The sequence below is a fragment of the Ranitomeya imitator genome, chromosome 8 (genome assembly GCF_032444005.1).
Source record: "Ranitomeya imitator isolate aRanImi1 chromosome 8, aRanImi1.pri, whole genome shotgun sequence".
NCBI classification, from domain to species: domain Eukaryota; kingdom Metazoa; phylum Chordata; class Amphibia; order Anura; family Dendrobatidae; genus Ranitomeya; species Ranitomeya imitator.
The window spans coordinates 172,676,497-172,697,196 of record NC_091289.1 but is presented as its reverse complement, the minus strand read 5'-3'; the positions used below and the strand labels follow the sequence as shown (position 1 = coordinate 172,697,196).

Genomic DNA, 20,700 nt, shown 5'->3' with positions numbered 1-20,700 from the left:
GACTGATGACGTTGCCCACCGGAAGCGGAAGTACGGAAAGCGCCGCGCAATATGGCGAACCGCACTGTGAAAGACGCTCATAGCGTCCACGGCACCAACCCGCAATACCTGGTGGAGAAAATCATCCGAACCCGCATCTATGAGTCCAAGTACTGGAAGGAGGAGTGTTTTGGCCTCACTGGTGAGTGGGTGGGAGGCGTCCATTCATTTGTCTGGAGACTATGGTTCTGATAGTGGATTTCTACTTTTAAAGGGATTGTCCATTTTTGGAGACTTTTTTTTTTTTACTTAAATGTCTGTAATTGGGACTAAAATCAATTTTGCAATTGGGATTAATTAAATATTTAGTCGTATTTGGTTTTTCCAGGCTCTTTGTTCCCGGCACCTTCAGCTTTAATGTGTTCTGTGATCATAAGTCAGCTGAGAGGAGCTCAGAAAGGACAGATAAATGCCATCTTACCGTCCTGGTGGCCGACGGACACTTTATATTAATGGCCATTGCTTTTTAAGGGTTTGTCCTAACATCCTTCTCCAAAAAAACATTTCCCCTTTATTTCGGTTTTCTGTTCATGTGAGCGTTTTTATTTTTTTCCGTTAAATTTTTGGAAAATATCTAATAGAAAAAAAAAGTGCATGTCGCTGTTTTTTTAGGTGGGTCTTGATGACATTCTCAAACTAAGCACTGTCCAATAATTAAAAAAAAAGAGTTTGACTCAGAAAAACTTTGCAAACCAAGAGCATTTTCTTAAAGAAGCACTTCTCACAGCAAAGGGTTTATTCTCTTAATATATTGCAGTTATCATATTATATAGCGCTGTGTACTTACAATTGCTCATTTTGCCTTTCTACCCAGATAATTCTTCTTTTCTCTGCTCTATGCAGAAACAGGAAGTCTCCTGTTCCTTCATTTATAATTCCCCTCTTCACCTCCTGACCCATCTGTTCCATTCTCTCCCCTGCCAGAAACTTTTGCAGTGACTTTTGACTCCTACAGGGAAAATTGACTTCCTGTTTCTGAACATAGAGCTTAGAAGGATTCAGTTTTTAAACAGGTGATGTCGTAGATGTAAAGAAAAACAGAAGAATTAATTGGGTAGAAAGGAAAAATGAGCAATTGTAAGTACTCAGTGCTTTATAATATGATGGCTGCAATATATTAAAAGGATACACATTTTGATAGGAGGAGGATGGGGGCTTCTTTTATGTTTGGAAAAACTCGCTGATTTTGATGCCTCAAAAACTGTGTAAGTAGCTTTAGTCTGAGGTTTAAACAATGTATGATATGAGATGACCGATTGTCTTATTCTTTGCTGTTGTACTATGACAATTGATTGTTAGAAGTTTTTAAGCATATTGAAGTCTTCAGCAAACATAAAATTAAAAATTAAATCCCAAATGTGTTTTATTTTTCAGCTGAGCTGGTGGTGGATAAGGCCATGGAGCTGAAATATATTGGAGGAGTTTATGGAGGCAACATTAAGCCCACGCCGTTCTTGTGTTTGGCATTGAAAATGCTGCAGATCCAACCAGAAAAAGACATCATTGTGGAGTTCATAAAGAATGAAGACTTCAAGTGAGTAACAAGTAGCAAGAGTTCACATGAAGGGTACCTCCATTTCCAGAACTTGGGACTGGCAGACACTTCTGTTTTTACATGTTGGGGGTACATAAACTTAGAGTGTAAAGTGATAATCAAAGTGGTCTTAAAAAGTGTGAAATGGAGTGGATTCATTGGCCATGCAGCCTAGGGATAGGACAAACACTTTATATGTTGTACGTGTACAAGTGGTAGTGATTTCCTGACTCAGAGACTACGTATTGGGTCTTATTCAAACACTGCAGATTAAAAAAAACCTCCTAATAATGGTGGAGAAAGCACGGAGCCTGAGGATATATAGTTTTCCTTCATATAAAAAGTTCCCAAGCTGTGAGTCCGGCTTCTCTTCATCCACACACACTGATAGTTCCCTTTGTATAGAGACTCGTGCAAGAAAAGCTGCCAGTGCGGACCAGCAGGAGCGTGGCTCTCTGGCTCCGTGCGGGCCGGCAGGAGCGTGGCTCTCTGGCTCCGTGCGGGCCGGCAGGAGCGTGGCTCTCTGGCTCCGTGCGGGCCGGCAGGAGCGTGGCTCTCTGGCTCCGTGCGGGCCGGCAGGAGCGTGGCTCTCTGGCTCCGTGCGGCCCGGCAGGAGCGTGGCTCTCTGGCTCCGTGCGGCCCGGCAGGAGCGTGGCTCTCTGGCTCCGTGCGGGCCGGCAGGAGCGTGGCTAAGATTAGAGACCTGGCAGATTGACTTAAACACTGTTGCTATCACTGTCCTTCTTCGCAGATATGTGCGAGCATTGGGCGCTCTCTACATGCGACTGACTGGTACGGCCAGTGACTGCTACAAATATCTGGAGCCGCTGTATAACGATTACCGCAAGATCAAGACTCAGAATCGAAACGGGGGTAATTTTCTTGCAGTGTTTTTAGTTTAAATCTGTAGCTGTTGTACTGTCGATAATCGTCCATATGTGTAGAATAAAATCCGGATTTATGGTGTAGTACACTGTTGCCCATTCTAGTTTTCCTTACGGGATGAATGTGTGCACAAGGTGTCTGTAGCCATTGTTTCTGTGTTGTGATGCAATGTATTATGAGTTCACAGTATAATATCGCTTGACATATTTTGCCTACAATAGTAGTTAGTGAGGAGAGGATAGTCAGTCAATTTTGACATGACTTTCTATCTTTATCAATGCTTTCTTCAACAAGCCTGAATCCTTTGCAGAGTTATAGCACCAACGATACCTTTCAGTCACCACTAGAGGGTGCTGACTGCATTTAGATTGAGCTAAAAAATGCAGTATGTAGTGAGGACCCCCTAGTAGTGACAGATTTGTATTTCATTGTGTCAATACAGGAAACTTTGTGGAAAACCAGTGTGCAGTGTGTAAGTCTTTATCTGAGCGACAAAAAAACATCAGAGCTAATGCTGCACCCCTTCTTAAGGTACCGTCACATTAAGCGACGCTGCAGCGATATAGACAACGATGTCGATCGCTGCAGCATCGCTGTTTAGTCGTTGTGTGGTCGCTGGAGAGCTGTCACACAGACAGCTCTCCAGCGACCAACGATGCCGAAGTCCCCTGGTAACCAGGGTAAACATCGGGTTACTAAGCACAGGGCCGCGCTTAGTAACCCGATGTTTACCCTGATTACCTTTGTAAAAGTAAAAAAATGCAGTATGAACCTAGCCTAATAGTTGCATGAAGCGCGACATTCTGTGTCTTAGTAGTGTGAGACGGACAATTCTCAGAGGGATGATGATGATCTATTTTCTATCATTTCGCCTAGAATTTGAGCTGATGCATGTAGATGAATTCATAGACGAGCTCCTCCACAGCGAACGCCTCTGTGACGTCATCTTACCTCGCTTACAGGTATTTATCCATTACTTCAGCTACTTAACCAGCAAACTTTAAATGAAGCTTTTTGGACCGTGTATGTCTGTACTGCAGGGGCAGCTTCTGTTTTTCATTCTCATGTTTTCATTCCCTTGTTTTACTCATTAATGTGGGATGAGTGTAAATGATCTTGGATTGTTCTGTGGCTGTAATGAGTTTTCTAATGCAGCTGTTTCAAAAACTGAATGTGAATAGCCAAGAATAATGGCTGACCATGTATAAGCATAGCACTGGACCTGTATCACGCCGGCAGCACTTAATGTGCCCCATCATCATGCTTACGAGAGTCATCCCCGGGGTCCTGTATACATCCCCTGGGCTGGCTGCAGAAGGGTCTCCCAGTCCCTGATCAGGTCACTAGGTCTGATCGAATGGATAAATCCATTTTAAACCCTTCATGACAAGACAATGTATTTGTTTCGGTGCTTTAAGGTTTTGTTGTTTTTTTTTTGTTTTTTTTAAGTTATCCTAATTTTTCTAGAACCATAACTTTTATTTTTTTCTATTATCCCAGCCATATGAAGGCTTGATTTTTGCAGGACAAGTTGTAGTTTTGAGTGATATCTTTCACTTTACCACATGATGTACTGGGGAAAAAAAATAATGCAATTTTGGTATTTTTTTCGATATTTTATTTTCTTTATCGCTTCATTGGGGGACCCTGGTAACCATGGGTGTATGCTGCCACTAGGAGGCTGACACTATGCAAAAAAAGTTAGCTCCTCCTCAGTAGTGTACACCCCACCGATCGGCACAAAGCTCATCAGTTTTAGCTTAGTGTCAGTAGGAGGCAGACCTGGATCTGATCCCAGATCTGTCTTTTTCTCCGTAGGTCACCTTGTTGTGTTTATTACGCCTCCCTTTGTTTTTCAGGTTCTTCTCTTCAGGGTCACTGGGTGTAATGTCTCACTTTGTTTTCCCAAATTAAGTGACTGAGAGAACAGTGTGGTGCTGTCCACATCATACCCTCTCTGGTCTGCAGAGCAGGACTTTACACCCTGACACTTCACGTGTGTCTCAGGGCGGATCGTGTCAGCCGGTCCTTGTCTGTTCCACACCCCAGCCCTCTCCTTGGAGTGGCCCGCCAGGAAGACGGTGGTAACTTCTCAGTGACCCTCCTCCCTCAGGATCGACTGTTTTCTGCACCAACTTGGACCACATTGGTGCGGGAAGGAGGCACCTTTTCCCAGGGTACCCCTCTCCTCACCTGGTGTCTCCTGATGCTATCCATCCTCTGGATGGAGAAGGAGTCAGGACTTCGACCAGAGCAGGTACTGTCCCTCTTTCTCAGCATTCCTGCTTCATGGAGGCGGAGGGCATCAGAAAAGATATAGGAGCACCCAGCTCATCTCCTCCTTTACAGCACGAGATTTCCAGCGCACTGAAAACTACATATAGTCCCTGGCTTTCTAAGGCCTCCACCCTTTGTTCATCTCCCACTCTTGAGCCAGTCAGCACAAGGGGTTGCACGCACGCTTTCTTTCCTATGGGAGCGCTTGTTTCTTTGCATGACTGCCTTGTTCACGCCCCCCTCATGCGCACCAGGCAATCAGCGCCCAAGCACTATTCCTCCTGTGGGAGTGCTTGTTTCAATTTCCAGAGCCCGCCCCTTCCTTCTCCTTCAGCGGTGTTACATCTCCAGCCGCGGCTCCATGCCGTCGTTTTCTGCTTTACCTGCTTCTTAATACTTAATAAAAGGCATACAGACCGCTCAGACTAGGTTCTCCGCATCCAGCCAGGATTGGTTAGGCTCTGTCCAGACGGTGGGGTTTTTGGTTTTTTCTTCTTCCTAGGCATAGCCCACCCCGCAGCCCCAGGACTACACATATGCCCAGACCTAGGGAGTCTCCCTTCCGTCCCTTCCCCACTATCATTCATTAGGCCTGTGCCTTAGCAACGGCCTCGCCCAAACGAATTTGCCCATGCAGGTAAATATCTACTCGCCGCATCTCTTTATTCCCCCAGCTGTTCTGCCCGTGTTGTTAGCAATATTGTAGCCATACACAGAATTCCATTACCAATCTTCCCTTCCAAGAATCACGACTATTTGAGTCTAAACTGGATCAGTTCATCTGACTCCACCGGTGGTAATTGTACCTCTCTTCCTCAGCCTAAGCCTAAACATTCATTCACCAGGAGATGCTCTCTTCAGTTTCATCCTTTTTGCATTTCTCATCCCCTGGGACCTCCTCTCAGCAAGAGAGGTTTCCTGCTCCGCTCGAGAGAACTAAGCAGCTCTCCTTTCTCGGTCTCCCATGACAGCACTACGGAGAGAGGGGATCCGCCCTTCAGGGACAGGAAACCTACAGATAAAAGGGCGGTACCTCTCCCTCGCATCAGTTGGTTTCCTGTCCCTGAACAGGGAACCTCTTTCCGGTGGTACCTGTTATGAAGACCGATGGACCGGGCGGTCGAGTACCGGCAGCGAGGAGGCTCCTGCCGCGGCTTGTCCGGCTCCCGAAGCCGCCACCGCTGGAACCGAGGGGTTCTTAAGGGTGAGCGGAGGGATCCCGCCGCCGATTCTGACGAGAGGAAGGGGCGCTGGATCACCCGGAGCTCCTGTGCCAACAAGCGCACGCTCCGGGTGTACTAAGATGGCCGCCGCTCCGGAAATGCGGTAGGACTTCCGGGTCATCGCCGCGCGCATGCGCGGTAGCTTCTCTTCTCCCTGGACGTGACCGTGACGCAGGACCGGAAGTGCGGGGGAACGCCGGAGGTGGTGCCAAATACAAATAGGGAGATGGTGCACACACAGTTGTCGCACCATCTCCCTGTAAATCATGGAGGACAGCGATCCACAGGAGCTGCAGCCGAGGCAGCAGCACCATAAGAAGACGGACCCTAAGAGCGCCAGGAGTAGGTCTAGCAGCCGCTCTACACAGCGCAGCAGGTCTGCTGCGAAGACTAAATCACCTCCTCGGGAACCTTCTATTCCGGACCCAGGGCCCCCTCCAGAACCGGTACCTGCCTGCACGTCCGAATGGTGAGTGATCTTCGTGAATGTATATATTATAATAGGGCTCCCTCTTCTCCTTTAATAGGGAAAGAAGAAGTTGGAGAAAAGGAAAAACAAATCCTGCCCCATCTGTGACAAAGCCTTACCAGTAGCCTGGGACAAAAAGCTTTGTAAATCATGCATCCAGCGTGTGCTATGTGAGGAGACTCCCGACTTTGCATCCGAGTTAAAAAATATCATTAGATCTGAGGTTCAGAATGCTGTATCTTCCTCCAAAAAAGGAAAAGATAAAGTAAAGGAATCAGTACAATCTCACTCTGTCCGATCCTCGTCTGAAGACGCAGATTCGGACGATTCTGACTCCTCCCTATCCTCCTCCAAAGAAGATTCAGGCCGACATTGTTTTCCACTCGAGGAAGTGGATACCTTAGTGAGAGCCGTTAGGGCTACTATGGGGGTGGAGGAGCCTAAACCTGACAAAACGGCCCAAGACGTAATGTTTGGTGGCTTGGGACAAAAAAAACGGAAAACCTTTCCTCTAAATCCCAATGTCCAATCCCTAATTAAAAAAGAATGGGAGAAACCAGATAGGAGAAACTCTTCAGTGCCCTCGCTTAAAAGGAAGTATCCCTTCGAAGATGACGCATCCACTTCCTGGGATAAGGCGCCAAAGCTGGATGTAGTGGTGGCAAAAGCCTCGAAAAAATTTGCGCTCCCGTTCGAGGACATGGGTACCCTCAGAGACCCTTTAGACAAGAAAGCAGACACATTTCTTAAAGGGGCATGGGAATCGACTGGGGGTAGCTTGAGGCCTACTGTTGCGGCTACCTGCACCTCCAGATCTCTGATGGTGTGGATTGATCAATTAGAAAGTCAAATTAGAGACGGGCTACCCAGGAATAAATTACTGGATTCTATCCCTGCAATCAGAGCAGCAGCAGCATTCCTGGCGGACTCCTCAGCAGACTCCGTACGGTTAACATCTAAGGCCGCTGCCCTCTCCAACGCAGCCAGAAGAACCTTATGGCTCAAAAGCTGGCCTGGAGATCTCCAGACAAAGCTAAAACTATGTTCTATTCCATGCGAAGGAAATTTTCTATTTGGAGAAACCCTGGATGACATCCTCCAAAAAGCAGGAGACAAAAAGAAGGGGTTTCCAAATTTGGGGCCAGCCCCATTCAGGCAGTCCTTTCGGAATTGGAGATTTTTCCGCCGCAGACCCCCCAGGGAGCAGAATAAATGGGAAGAAGGCAGGAGAAGGGATAGAGGTTACCTCTTTGGCAATACCTCTAGCGACAAAAAACCCTCCAAATGACATTGTGCCTACGGTAGGGGGAAGACTCACATCTTTCCTTCCCGCCTGGAAGAAAATATCCAACAACACCTGGATTCTAAACATCATTCAGTACGGTCTAAAATTAGATTTTATTTCTTTCCCTCCCCGGAAGTACATAGAAATGAAAATAAGATCTTCAGTGGCAGAACAAGCAGCTTTAGAGAAAGAAATTATTTCCCTACTGCAAAAATCCGTGATTCAAGAAATCCCCCCTCAGGAAGTAGGAGAAGGTTTTTTTTTTCTCCCCTCTTTTTTTTTTTTTTTTTTAGTACCAAAACCTGATGGGTCCTTTCGGACCATTATAAATCTAAAAAACCTGAACAAATACGTAAAAAATTACAAATTCAAAATGGAAACAATAAAGTCCACCATAAAAATCCTGTTTCCGAATTGCTACATGGTCGTGATAGACCTAACCGATGCATATTATCATGTGCCCATCCACAATCAATCTCAAAAATTCCTAAGATTGGCAGTTCCCATAAAAGGACAATTAAGATTTTTCCAGTACAGAGCTCTTCCGTTCGGAATCTCTGTAGCTCCCCGAATATTCACAAAAATAGTAGCAGAAATGATGGCCCACAATAAGGGAACAAAATATATTAATAGTCCCTTACCTAGACGACTTTCTCATCGTAAGCAACTCGGCCCAAAGTTGCAAAGAACAGAGGGACCGGGTGATGACTATTTTGACGGACTTGGGGTGGCTCATAAACTTAAAAAAATCAAAGTTGGAACCCTGTCAGGCACAGGAGTTCCTAGGTCTGACATTAGACTCCCGAGTCCAAGAATGTCGACTTCCAAACCCCAAAAAAGACAACATATTAGCCATGATAACGCGAACTTTTCACCATCCTTCCATGACTCTAAGGAGAGCAATGTCGCTACTAGGCTCTCTGTCCTCATGCCTACCAGCGATACCCTTCGCACAGTTCCACACAAGAGAACTTCAGTGGCACGTACTCGAATGGCAGTCAATACTAAAGGACAACTTGGAAGGTCGAATCACCCTGAATTCCTCAGTTATTCATTCCCTTCGTTGGTGGGAGGAGACCCAAAACTTATCAAAGGGAGTTCCTTGGGTGACACAAATATCCCGGGTGATAACAACCGATGCGAGTCCCACAGGGTGGGGGGCTCACATGGGAGACAGAGTGGCTCAGGGAACCTGGTCAGTCCAGGAACTATCAGCATCCTCAAACCAAAAAGAACTTTGGGCAGTGCTTCAGGCTCTTCTTTCTTTTCTGACCCATATTCAGGGACATCACGTCCGAATCTTTTCGGACAACAAAGTGACTGTAGCGTATATAAACCACCAGGGAGGAACAAGGTCTCAGGCACTCATGAGTTCTTCGGCCAAAATGTTCAACCTTGCGGAAGAAAATCTATTATCCCTCTCTGCGCTACACATTCAGGGTTCAAACAACGAGAGAGCAGATTACCTGAGTCGATCACTGTTAAAACAAGGCGAGTGGTCCCTAAACCAATCCATCTATGATCAGATCACAAAAATGTGGGGAGCACCGACAATAGATCTATTCGCCAATCACAAAAACAAAAAGGTGAACAAATTCTGCTCTCTGAACCCGGTAGGGAATCCACAGGCTCTAGATGCCTTTATGATTCCGTGGACTCAAAAATTAACTTATGCCTTTCCTCCAACTATTCTGATCCCGGCAGTCATTCGGAAAGTCAGAGAGGACAAAGCGAAAATGATTCTCATAGCCCCGTTCTGGCCAAAAAGGACGTGGTTCTCCTGGCTGAGGATGCTTTCAATCTCGGACCCATGGGTCCTGCTGAATATTCCAGACCTTCTACATCAAGGGCCGATCTTCCACCCACAGGAATCGAACTTACATTTGACAGCCTGGTTTTTGAACGGGGACTATTAAAAGAAAGGGGTTTCTCATAACTTAGTCTCCACGTTGTTAAAAAGTAGAAAACCCATCACTACTAGAATATATGGGAAAACATGGAAAAAAATTTCTGTCCGTCTCCAAAGTAAAAGTCCAAGATGGGCCCTCAATTCCTAAAATATTGGAGTTCCTACAAAAAGGTCTGGAACAGGGGTTGTCGGTTAGTACTCTTAAAGTACAAATAGCAGCTCTAGGAGCACTCTACAACCATAATATTGCGGCCAACCCATGGATAATTAGATTTGTTAAGGCGGTGACAAGATCAAAGCCATTAGTCGCTCAGAAAGTGCCCTCATGGGACTTAAATTTAGTCCTTTCGGCGTTAACGGGTCCTCCATTCGAACCCATAGAGACGATTCCCATAAAAACTCTATCACTTAAAACCATTCTCTTGGTAGCGTTAACATCCGCACGCAGAATAAGTGACATTCAAGCCTTATCCTCTAATCCACCCTTCACTAAGATATTAGATGATAGAGTCACTCTTAGACCTGACCCGGCCTATTTGCCAAAAGTGGCATCAAAGTTCCATAGGTCACAAGAAGTCTCCCTGCCATCCTTTTGTCCAAACCCAAAAAATGAGAAAGAGCAGAACTTCCATAATCTAGACGTCAGAAGGTGCCTAATCCAATACTTAGATTCCACCAGAGAGTATAGGAAGGAAGGCTCTCTATTTGTCTGTTTCCAGGGTCCCAGAAAAGGATTTCGGGCATCCAAGGGTACTTTGGCGAGGTGGATAAAGGAGGCGATAGGCTTGGCATATTCATCCTCGGGGAATGAGATCCCAGATGGTATAAGAGCACATTCCACAAGAGCAGTAGCTACCTCATGGGCTGAGAGGTCAGAGGTATCAATAGAGCAAATCTGTAAAGCGGCCACCTGGTCATCACCATCGACCTTTTTTAGACACTATAGATTAAATCTAGCCTCTGTGTCTGACTTAACCTTCGGACGAAGGGTTCTCGAGGCGGTGGTCCCTCCCTAAGCTTAGTCTCTGCAATTCTCTCCGTAGTGCTGTCATGGGAGACCGAGAAAGTCGTAGTTACTCACCGATAACGGTGTTTCTCGGAGCCCATGACAGCAGTCGCTTATTCCCTCCCATCACGTGTGCGGTGAGCACCTTTAATTACATATAATTTATATACTGTATATAGTTTGAGTATAGGCACGGGGTTCCTCTTTTAAGAAATGTTGTAATATGATTTTTTCTCTGTTGTAAACTAACCTGGAGGTCCTCCGATGCTCTGTAAACCAACTGATGCGAGGGAGAGGTACCGCCCTTTTATCTGTAGGTTTCCTGTCCCTGAAGGGCGGATCCCCTCTCTCCGTAGTGCTGTCATGGGCTCCGAGAAACACCGTTATCGGTGAGTAACTACGACTTTCCTCCTTGATCTTACAACCAGTTCCTTCATTCCTGCCTAAGGTAGTCTCTCCATTCCATATCAACGACGACATTGTCCCTCCTTCCTTCTGCCTGTCCCCTGTCCTTTCCCTGGAAAAGTCTCCACAAGCTGGATCTAGTCAGATACTTGCATCTGTACCTCTCAAGGACCGCATCCTTCAAACTTTTAGATGCCTTGTTTGACATTCCTGAAGGTTGTTGTGAGGAACTCCCTGCCTCTAAGTCTATTGCCCACTGGATCCGCTTGGCTATACTGGAGTTAAGAATAGACTATACCCTCCTTGAGTGAGGGCTCACTCCCCTGTGCGGTGGGGGCCTCTTGGGCCATTTGCCACCAGGCCTCTGCAACCCAAATTTGCAAGGCTGCTACCTGGTCATCCCTTTATACATTCGTAAGATTCTACAAGGTACATACCTACACCTCGGCTGAAGCCGGACTAGGTAGAAGGGTGCCGCAAGCAGCGGTCGCCCGACTTCATTTGAGCACGATAGTCTGTCCCCTCCCTTAGGACTGCTTTAGGACGTCCCATGGGTACCAGTGTACCCCAATGAAGTGATTAAAGAAGGATTTTTGGTTACTCACCCTAAAATGTATTTCTTGGAGCCTTCATTTGTGAACACAGCACCCACCCTTGTTTCGTGCATTTCTTGGGCCTAGTTATAGTTATTTGTTGTAACTTCTCCTACTGCTTTTAACGAACTGAGGTGCTTTGTGCCGGTTGGTGGGTGTATACTGCTGAGAAAGAGCTGACCTTTTTTGCCTCGTGACAGCAGCACACACCAATGGTTGCTTGTCTTCCAATGAAGGCTTCAAGAAACAAATTTTATGGTGAGTACCAAAAATCTTTATTTCTTTATCGCCTCTCATTGGGGGACACAGGAACCATGGGTGTATGCTGCTGCCACTAGGAGGCTGACACTATGCAAATAAAAAAGTTAGCTCCTCCTCTGCAGTGTACACCCCACCGACTGGCATTAAACTCTTCAGTTTAGCTTAGTGTCAGTAGGAGGTGGACACGGGTCTTTATTTAGACCCTTATCTACCTCAATGTGCGTCGTTTCTTTTCAGGTTTTTTCCGGATGGGATACAGGGTGAACAGTCACACCTGTAGTCCCTCAAGCGGACTATGAGTACGGAGTGTACTGCCACCCCGTATCCTCATAGATCCCTCAGCAGGACCAAGAGCCTGGCACACAAGCGTGCTCAGAAGTCCGGTCCTGGCCCGTCCCCCACCCACTCGCCCACCAGAGCCTGTCGGTCGGAGGAGACGAGGACGTCCATCAGCAGCTCCTATGGACGTCTGATACCTTCTCAAGGTTAGTAGCAGACGACGGGGGATTTTACTAGGTGAGTATTTCTAAAGGGGTTCCCAGGACTCAGCGCGGGTCATCGCTGCATTTGCATCACTTTCCCCGTTCCCTGCGCGGTGGCTACCTTTCCATGCCCCACTGCATTCCTCCAGCGGTCGCCGTTCTTCCTTCAGGCCCCGGCCTCCCAGGGCCTGCTTGCGGCACACTCCTGCCTGCAGTTTTTCCTTCAGCGGTCGCTGGCTCCTAATTTAGGCCCCGGCCTTTCCCGGGGCCTACTTGCGGCGTACCAGCTGCCCTCAGCGTTCCCCCCCCTCAGCGTTCTATGCGGCGGCCTCTCCGGCGGCGCTCACCTCCACAGCCAGCTGGGGCCTACTCCGGCGATTCTTCACCGGCGGCAGCGCTCCCTCCCTTATATGCGGCGGCTGCCGCGCCGCTCTGCCGGGCAGCGTCTGCGTCGCGGGGATCTTCCCTCCGGTCACCGGCTCCAAATTTAGGCCCCGGCTTTTCCGGGGCCTACTCCGGCGACTCTTCTCCGGCGGCAGCGCTCTCTTTCTTTCATGCGGCGGCTTCAGCGCCGCTCTGCCGGGCAGTGTCTTCGCCGCTCTGCCGGGCAGTGTCTGCGCCGCGGGGGTTCTTCTTAGCGGGCACCGGCTTCTAATTTAGGCCCCGGCTTTTCCGGGGCCTACTTCCGGTGCCGCGCTCCGCCCACTTCCTTCTTCATCGGGCGGGCTTTTTTCCCGCCCGACATACTGTGGCTGCTCATCGGCGCCCCCCTGTCTGGCTCCGCCCCCGTCCTCCAGGGACAGAGTCTGTGTGTGCTCACCGCTTCTTAGCTGCAGGAGCTCACGCAGCGCGCCCCACACCTTCGCCACTGCATCCTCCGTGGGCACAAAATCTGCACAGAATCCAGCACCTCAGGGCAGGAGTTCTCCTCCGGCAAGTGGGACATCTTCCAGGACGGGTCCGTGAGTAGCTGCACTGCAGACTGACACCCCCCTCTGCCCCACTGTCCCCTAACCCACTGGCATCTTCAGAGGACCTCTCAAAATGTCTACCTCTAAAGGGGGCCGCTCTCGCCCCCCTACTTCTTCTTCTGCCTTAGTCACGTACTTTGCTTGTTCGTCCTGTAACAGCAAACTTCCCTCAGGTCAGTCCTCCCCGCTGTGTCAGTCCTGCAGCAACCCGATTGTTCCCACCGCCCAGGATCCCCCGGCTGTTCCGCCCGAGAGTGATTCCCCCCCCATCCCAGGATGGGCCGCCTCTGTCACAATCGGTGGCCGATTTAACACGGGTATCTCAAACCCTGGTGTCCGCACTGGATCGGTTACCCCTGCAGACCCCGGCCGTAGCCAGCGGGTCACAGGAACCGCCGCCAGAGCTCTCCTTGATAAGCCTCAAAAGGTCCAGACAGGAACGTCGGTCTGAGTCCTCTTCGTGCTCCATCTCGCCGCTCGGCCCTCCCCCGCGGTTGGTGTCCCACCGATCCTCCTCCCCTGAGTCAGGCGAGGCATTATCTGATGCGCCTTCGGAGGATACTTCGGAGCTGGATCCTAACCAAATCGCCACCATGAGTGAGACAGTCCAGAACCTCATTGGGGCAATAAACCAAACATGTGGCATCAAGGATCCCTCTACGGAACCCGCAGATCAGGCGGTTTCGTTTAGACGGGCCAAACCACCTTCAAAATTTTTCGCTCCTCATCCTGAATTCGAGGAAATCGTGTCCAGAGAGAGAGAGAACCCCACTAGGCGTTTTCAGAGGGGAAAACGCCTGGGTGTGTTATATCCTTTTCCTCCAGAACTTACCGCCAATTGGACGGCCTCTCCCTCGGTGGACCCCCCTGTTTCCAGGCTGTCCACCAACACGGTGCTTCCTCTGTCCGGCGGAGCATCTCTGAAGGATTCTAACGATAGAGTTATAGAATCCTTCGCAAAATCTGCTTTTGAAGCGGCTTCAGCGGCTCTATGTCCAGCTTTTGCGTCCACTTGGGCTTCAAAATCCATCTCAAAATGGGCCAAGGATCTTCGGCGAGGTATCCTGGATGGGGCGCCTCCCGCGCAATTAGCGGAACTTGCCAACCAGATTTCCCACGCTGGTGAATACCTGGTTTCCGCCTCCCTGGATGTCGCGTCTTGTGCGGCTCAAGCTTCCAGCAATGCCGTTGCCATCCGCCGGACCGTTTGGCTCAAGGCCTGGCAGGCGGACTTGTCCTCCAAAAAGTCCTTCACTAGTCTGCCCTTCCAGGGCTCTCGCCTCTTTGGTTCCCAGCTGGACCAAATAATTAAGGACGCCACCGGGGGTACAAGTTCTCTTCTCCCCCAGGCCAAGCCTCGTCGCCCTCCTCCTAGACGATAGTTTCGCTCTTTTCGGCCTTTTCGTCGCTTCGCTGCGTCAAACTCCTTTTCCCAGCAGCAACAGAGGCCACAGGCACGTCAAGAGAAGAAGGCGGTGTCCTTTAGGCCCACTCCGTCCTGGCGTCCTCGTTTCTCCCAGGGTAGATCCTCCAGGACTGGAAGATCCACCTCGGCATGACTCTCGGCAAGACTCCAGCCCAACTCCCAGATTGGGTGGCCGTCTTCTCCTTTTCAGGGACGTCTGGATTTCCGCAGTAGAGGATGCATGGGTCAGGGAAGTTGTATCCTCGGGATACAAAATAGAATTCGCTTCCCAACCTCTGGATCGTTTCTTCCAATCCCGTCCTCCAAGAGACCCCGCTCTAGTTCCGGGCTTCTTCTCAGCCATCGCTTCTCTGCTCAAATCCGGGGTAATCGTTCCCGTCCCAGAAAAAGAACGCTTCACGGGTTTCTACTCGAATCTTTTTGTGGTACCGAAAAAAGACGGCAAAGTTCGCCCCATTCTGGACCTCAAATTGCTGAACAGGAGAGTTCGCCTGAGACACTTCAGGATGGAATCCCTTCGTTCAGTAATTGCTTCCATGGAGGCTCAGGAGTTTCTATGCTCAATAGATATCCAGGACGCCTACCTCCATGTCCCGATATTTCCCGGACATCACCGTTTCCTGCGCTTCGCAGTGCAACGAGATCATTTTCAGTTCGTCGCTCTGCCGTTCGGTCTTGCAACCGCGCCAAGAGTGTTCACAAAGATCATGGCGGCGCTGATGGCCATCTTGAGAGTCAGAGGCTTGGTCCTATTTCCATATCTCGACGACATCCTCATCAAGGCTCCGTCCTTCGCTCAGGCCCACGAAAGCCTGTCCATTGTTCTCGACACCTTAGCCCGTTTCGGGTGGCTGGTAAACCGGAAGAAGTCCTGCCTTATTCCTTCTCAGCGCATCATCTTTCTGGGCATGCTTTTCGATACTCGTCAGAGCAGAGTCTTCCTTCCCACAGACAAGAGATCCACTTTCTGTCGGGACATACGCTTGCTCCAGGGTCCTCGACCTCCCTCCCTCCGTTCGGCCATGAAGGTTCTGGGGAGGATGGTAGCTACATTGGAAGCGATTCCCTTCGCCCAATTCCATTCGCGACCCCTTCAGCAAGCCATTCTGTCTCAGTGGGACAGGTCGGTCTTCTCCCTGGATCGACCGATCAAACTCTCCTTTCGGGTCAGGCGGTCTCTCAACTGGTGGCTGACGTCACCTCTCATCTCCCAGGGCAGGTCCTTCCTTCCGGTTCACTGGCAGGTGGTGACAACGGACGCCAGCCTGCTCGACTGGGGTGCGGTTTTTCGCCACCTGACGGTCCAGGGCCGCTGGTCGCTGCGGGAGTCATCTCTGCCGATCAACGTCCTCGAAATTCGGGCCATCTTCCTGTCCCTCCGCCACTGGGAAAGGATCCTCAGGGGCCTTCCAGTCCGGATCCAGATGGACAACGCCACGGCTGTGGCATATGTCAACCATCAGGGGGGGACTCGGAGCTCCTTGGCCCTTGCCGAGGTATCCAAGATCCTCCTTTGGGCAGAGGCAACGGTTCCGGTGATATCCGCGGTGCATATCCCCGGCGTGGAAAACTGGGCCGCCGACTTCCTCAGCCGCGAGGGCCTCGCGGCAGGGGAATGGTCCTTGCATCCGGAGGTCTTCCATCAGATTTGTCTTCGATGGGGAACTCCGGATGTGGATCTCACGGCGTCCCGAGTCAACAGGAAGGTTCCGCAGTTCGTCTCCAGGTCCCGCGATCCTCTCGCAGTGGGCGTCGATGCTCTGGCCATTCCTTGGTCACAGTTCGAGCTGCCCTACCTGTTCCCACCCCTTCCATTACTTCCCAAACTGTTGAAGAAGATCAAAGCGGAAGGGGTGCCGGTCATCCTGATCGCCCCGGATTGGCCCAGGAGAGCTTGGTTCGCGGAGCTCGTCAACCTTCTCGCGGACGCTCCCTGGCGCCTTCCAGACAGGCCCGATCTGCTGTCCCAGGGTCCGATCTGCCACCCGAATTCTCGGTCGCTCAGTTTAACGGCGTGGCTGTTGAGACCGCGGTTCTGAGAGCGTCCGGCCTTTCGGACCGGGTGATTCACACCATGATTCAGGCTCGGAAGCCTTTGTCTTCCAGGATCTACTACCGCACCTGGAAGGCCTACTTCCGGTGGTGCGAGTCCAACCGCGTTCCGCCTATGGTTTTTTCCCTGCCTTCTCTTTTGGCCTTCCTTCAGGCAGGACTGGATTCGGGCCTGGCTCTTAGTTCCCTGAAGGGTCAGGTCTCTGCGCTTTCCATCCTCTTTCAGAAGACCTTGGCCTCTCGGCCACAGGTTAAGACCTTCTTTCAGGGGGTAGCCCACGCCGTCCCGCCGTACAGGGCCCCTGTGGAGGCATGGGACCTAAACCTGGTACTGGACGTTCTGAAGGTTTCTCCCTTTGAACCTCTTAGGGAGATTCCTCTATCAGTTTTATCATGGAAGGTAGCCTTTCTTGTGGCCATCACGTCCATTCGCCGCGTTTCCGAGCTGGCGGCCCTGTCTTGCCGTCCTCCGTTTTTGGTCATTCACCAGGACAAGGTGGTCTTCCGGCCCCCACCTTCTTTTCTTCCTAAGGTGGTTTCCACCTTCCACCTCAACGAGGACATCGTTCTACCTTCCTTTTGTCCAGCTCCGACTCATCCTCTGGAGCGATCATTGAACAAGCTGGACCTTGTCAGGGCTGTGAGGATCTATCTGGACAGAACGTCCACTTTCCGGAAGACGGTTTCCTTTTTCGTCATTCCTGATGGCACGCGCAGAGGCCAGCCGGCTTCTAAAGCGACTATTGCTCGATGGATCAGAATGGCAATCTTGGAGGCTTACCGGGTCAAGAACAGAGTGCCCCCTCCTGGGATTAAGGCTCACTCTACCCGGGCAGTCGGCGCCTCCTGGGCGGTGCACCACAGGGCTTCCGCCCTACAGCTGTGCAAAGCGGCAACTTGGTCTTCCATCCACACGTTCGCCAAATTTTACAAGGTCCATACATACGCATCGGCGGATTCCAGCCTAGGCAGAAGGATCCTGCAGGCGGCAGTGGTGAGTCCTCTGACCTGATGGAAGTCTGTTTTTCCCGCCCTTGGGACTGCTTTGGGACGTCCCATGGTTCCTGTGTCCCCCAATGAGAGGCGATAAAGAAAACAGGATTTTTGGTTGCTTACCGTAAAATCTGTTTCTTGAAGCCTCCATTGGGGGACACAGCTCCCTCCCAATGTTTTTGTTATATGTTCTCTGACTGTTCTCACGTTTACAGTTCTCAAGTTTGTGGTTATGGTTTTTCAACCTTGTTCTTTCTCCTACTGCTTTCTCACTAACTGAAGAGTTTAATGCCAGTCGGTGGGGTGTACACTGCAGAGGAGGAGCTAACTTTTTTATTTGCATAGTGTCAGCCTCCTAGTGGCAGCAGCATACACCCATGGTTCCTGTGTCCCCCAATGGAGGCTTCAAGAAACAGATTTTACGGTAAGCAACCAAAAATCCTGTTTTTTTTCCCCTTTTCAGTACAGAATTTAACCATTAAAGTTAACTAATTTTATACATCGAGTGTTAACCCCTTCCTGACACTTGACATACTATCACGTCATATGTTAAGTTCCCAGAAACTGAGCTTGCATCATTGCTAGCAGATAATGGGTGCCACACAGCCTGGATCTGCTTCTAATTGCAGCGGCTGCATCTGAGCTACTCCTGCAGCTGGGAACCACTTAAATTCTGCTGTCAATCGCTAAATGAAGCAGAGCATGTGCGCCTCTACTCTTTATTCTCCATGGGACTGCCGGCGATGGCAGAGTACAGCCATTCTCCTTTTATATTTTGCAGACATTAATGACCAGTTGCCTCCATTTTTAGGGTCCATTTTTAACACCATGAATGACATTTTAATTCTCATTAGAAACGCTATGTTCTCGAGGAAACTGAGCAGCTGGATCCTCGTGTCAGCGCTTTGGAGGAAGATATGGATGACGTTGAGTCTAGCGAGGAAGATGATGACGACGACGAAAAGGTATGTGAGACTAGATGCTGGTAATGAAGACATGCAAGATTAAACGATTAACTTTACACCCAAGTTTTTATCAGTTCATAGTCGGGGAATACATCTATCAGGATGTGATTGTCCAAGGCTGAAAAGTGCTGGAAAAGATGTTTGGTGGGAAAATACATTTGAGATATAAAAGTTGTTGCTGAGTTGTGATAGTTTATCAGTAAGCAGCGGTTTTTTTTTGTTTGTTTGTTTTTTTTAATGCCTCTTTTGGCTTTAGGGCAGAGATCCTACTCCAGATCATCACAGACGAAGCTACAGAGACCTTGACAGACCAAGGAGATCTCCTTCACCCCGATACAGGAGGAGCCGCAGCCGTTCTCCAAGAAGGTAATGCAAAACGGATCATTGATTGGTAATGGTTTGATATTGAGCCACAAAGTGGATTCTACAAAGAGGAACCTTACAGAGATATTGAATATTTTTTTTCAGGAGAAGCCGTTCCCCTAAGAGAAGAAGGTATGTTCGGAACTGCATGATTCTTTCTATTGCAAGATTGTAGAATTAGCTAAATGGCCCAGGACTCAAAAGTTCATAGGCCTAAATAAGAATGTATTTTCCTTTAGCACATGAATGATCCTCCCCTAAAAGAAAAAATATATCTTAAATACCCACACGAACAAGCCGGGATAGTATTAGTATGTAATTTGTCCTTCTCCACCCCACAGAGAACGGCACCGAAGCAAGAGTCCAAGGAGACACCGCAGCAGATCAAGAGAGAGACGACATCGATCAAAATCTAAATCTCCAGGTTTATTTTATTTTTATTTTTTGATCTTTATGTAAGGAATCACCTAGGGAGTGTTCACACGTGATGGAGTGAATCAATTTAGATTTGTTGCAGATTTCAATATCTGAATTGTAAAGGATGAAATCCAAACTAAAATCTGCAGAAATAATGGATGTTGCTTATTGAAATATCTGCTGGTCTATTTCCACATAGAAATTATTTGCTGCATCGTTTCTGCTCTTGAAAAAAAATGACTTTAGAAAATGTTTTTTTTTTGTTTTTTTTTTAAATCTTCTCAACAGGGCATCATCGAAGTCACAGACACAGAAGCCACTCAAAATCTCCAGAGAGGTAAATGGGACAAGTGTAGTCTATCCTAATATCGACTAATTCTGATCGGATGTTGCTTCTTTCCGAGCAAAGAATTTTAGGCGGTCGCTCAGATGTGAAATAAGACAAAATATACATGGTGCTCGGTCTGTCAGGGGTCTTTGATCCGCAGTGGCTCTAGAGAAACCTGTGACATGCAAATTTAAACATGGATTTGCTGTTCTCGTGACCAATTTCAGGTTTTTTAATAGAGAAATGAATATTTTTGGTAAATTTAAGTTTAATGTGGTTTTCTTTTTTGATAGTTCGGACATCACAGCTGGAGAATCTTGCGACCAGGACCACTCGGTAACACACGGGTTGATTTTTCAATGTTTTCTTGTGTTTTTCCATAGGTCAAAGAAGAGTCACAAAAAAAGCAGACGTGGGAATGAGTGACCAAAGGACATTGGAAGCCAATTGTTCTATTATCCAGGACTTTTTGTATATACTAGAAGCCTATCCTTATGTCATTCATTCATTCATTCATTCAATTGTTTTCTTAAGGAATTTTTAATAAAAAATTGTTTTCACTGTTCCATAAATTGTACAGTTGTCGTCAATGAAGGAGGTGAGAAGAGATATAACTACCAGTGTGGCTCAGTCTCCGAAGCGAGCACCGCTCTGCTCTAAGCCTTCGGCCTTCATATGTCCTAAAAAGTCATATACACAAGAAGATGCCCCTTTAAAAAAATGTTTTGTGCCTACAGGTCTTGTGCAGATCTATGGTTACAGGCTTCAAATCAAACCCTTCGTTTAGTCTGGTTCTCCAGTCATGTTACTTTTCCAT

General features: G+C 48.7%; 1 protein-coding gene across 2 annotated transcripts; it reads left to right on the top strand.

Moving 5' to 3' along the window:
* The first annotated feature begins 8 nt into the window (after nt 1-8).
* Nucleotides 9-20,455, top strand: PRPF38A (pre-mRNA processing factor 38A). Of its 2 annotated transcripts, none has more exons than XM_069737904.1 (10): nt 9-181; nt 1,414-1,573; nt 2,325-2,446; nt 3,335-3,420; nt 18,665-18,775; nt 19,032-19,141; nt 19,221-19,270; nt 19,480-19,562; nt 19,844-19,892; nt 20,267-20,455. In XM_069737904.1, the coding sequence occupies exons 1-10, from the start codon at nt 52-54 to the stop codon at nt 20,425-20,427; spliced, it is 1,062 nt and encodes a 353-aa protein (XP_069594005.1). In that variant the 5' UTR covers nt 9-51; the 3' UTR covers nt 20,428-20,455. The 2 variants fall into 2 exon arrangements, with proteins under 2 accessions (XP_069594005.1, XP_069594006.1); XM_069737905.1 differs by having other exon boundaries at nt 11-181; nt 19,244-19,270.
* The last annotated feature ends 245 nt before the right edge of the window (nt 20,456-20,700 follow it).

Bases quoted from the DNA above. Each gene is read 5' to 3' on its own strand.
- PRPF38A (XM_069737904.1), top strand. From the start codon at position 52: ATGGCGAACCGCACTGTGAAAGACGCTCATAGCGTCCACGGCACCAAC. The intron at 1,574-2,324 runs GTGAGTAACAAG...CCTTCTTCGCAG, and splicing joins ATAAAGAATGAAGACTTCAA to ATATGTGCGAGCATTGGGCG. The intron at 19,142-19,220 runs GTAATGCAAAAC...GGAACCTTACAG, and splicing joins CGCAGCCGTTCTCCAAGAAG to AGATATTGAATATTTTTTTT.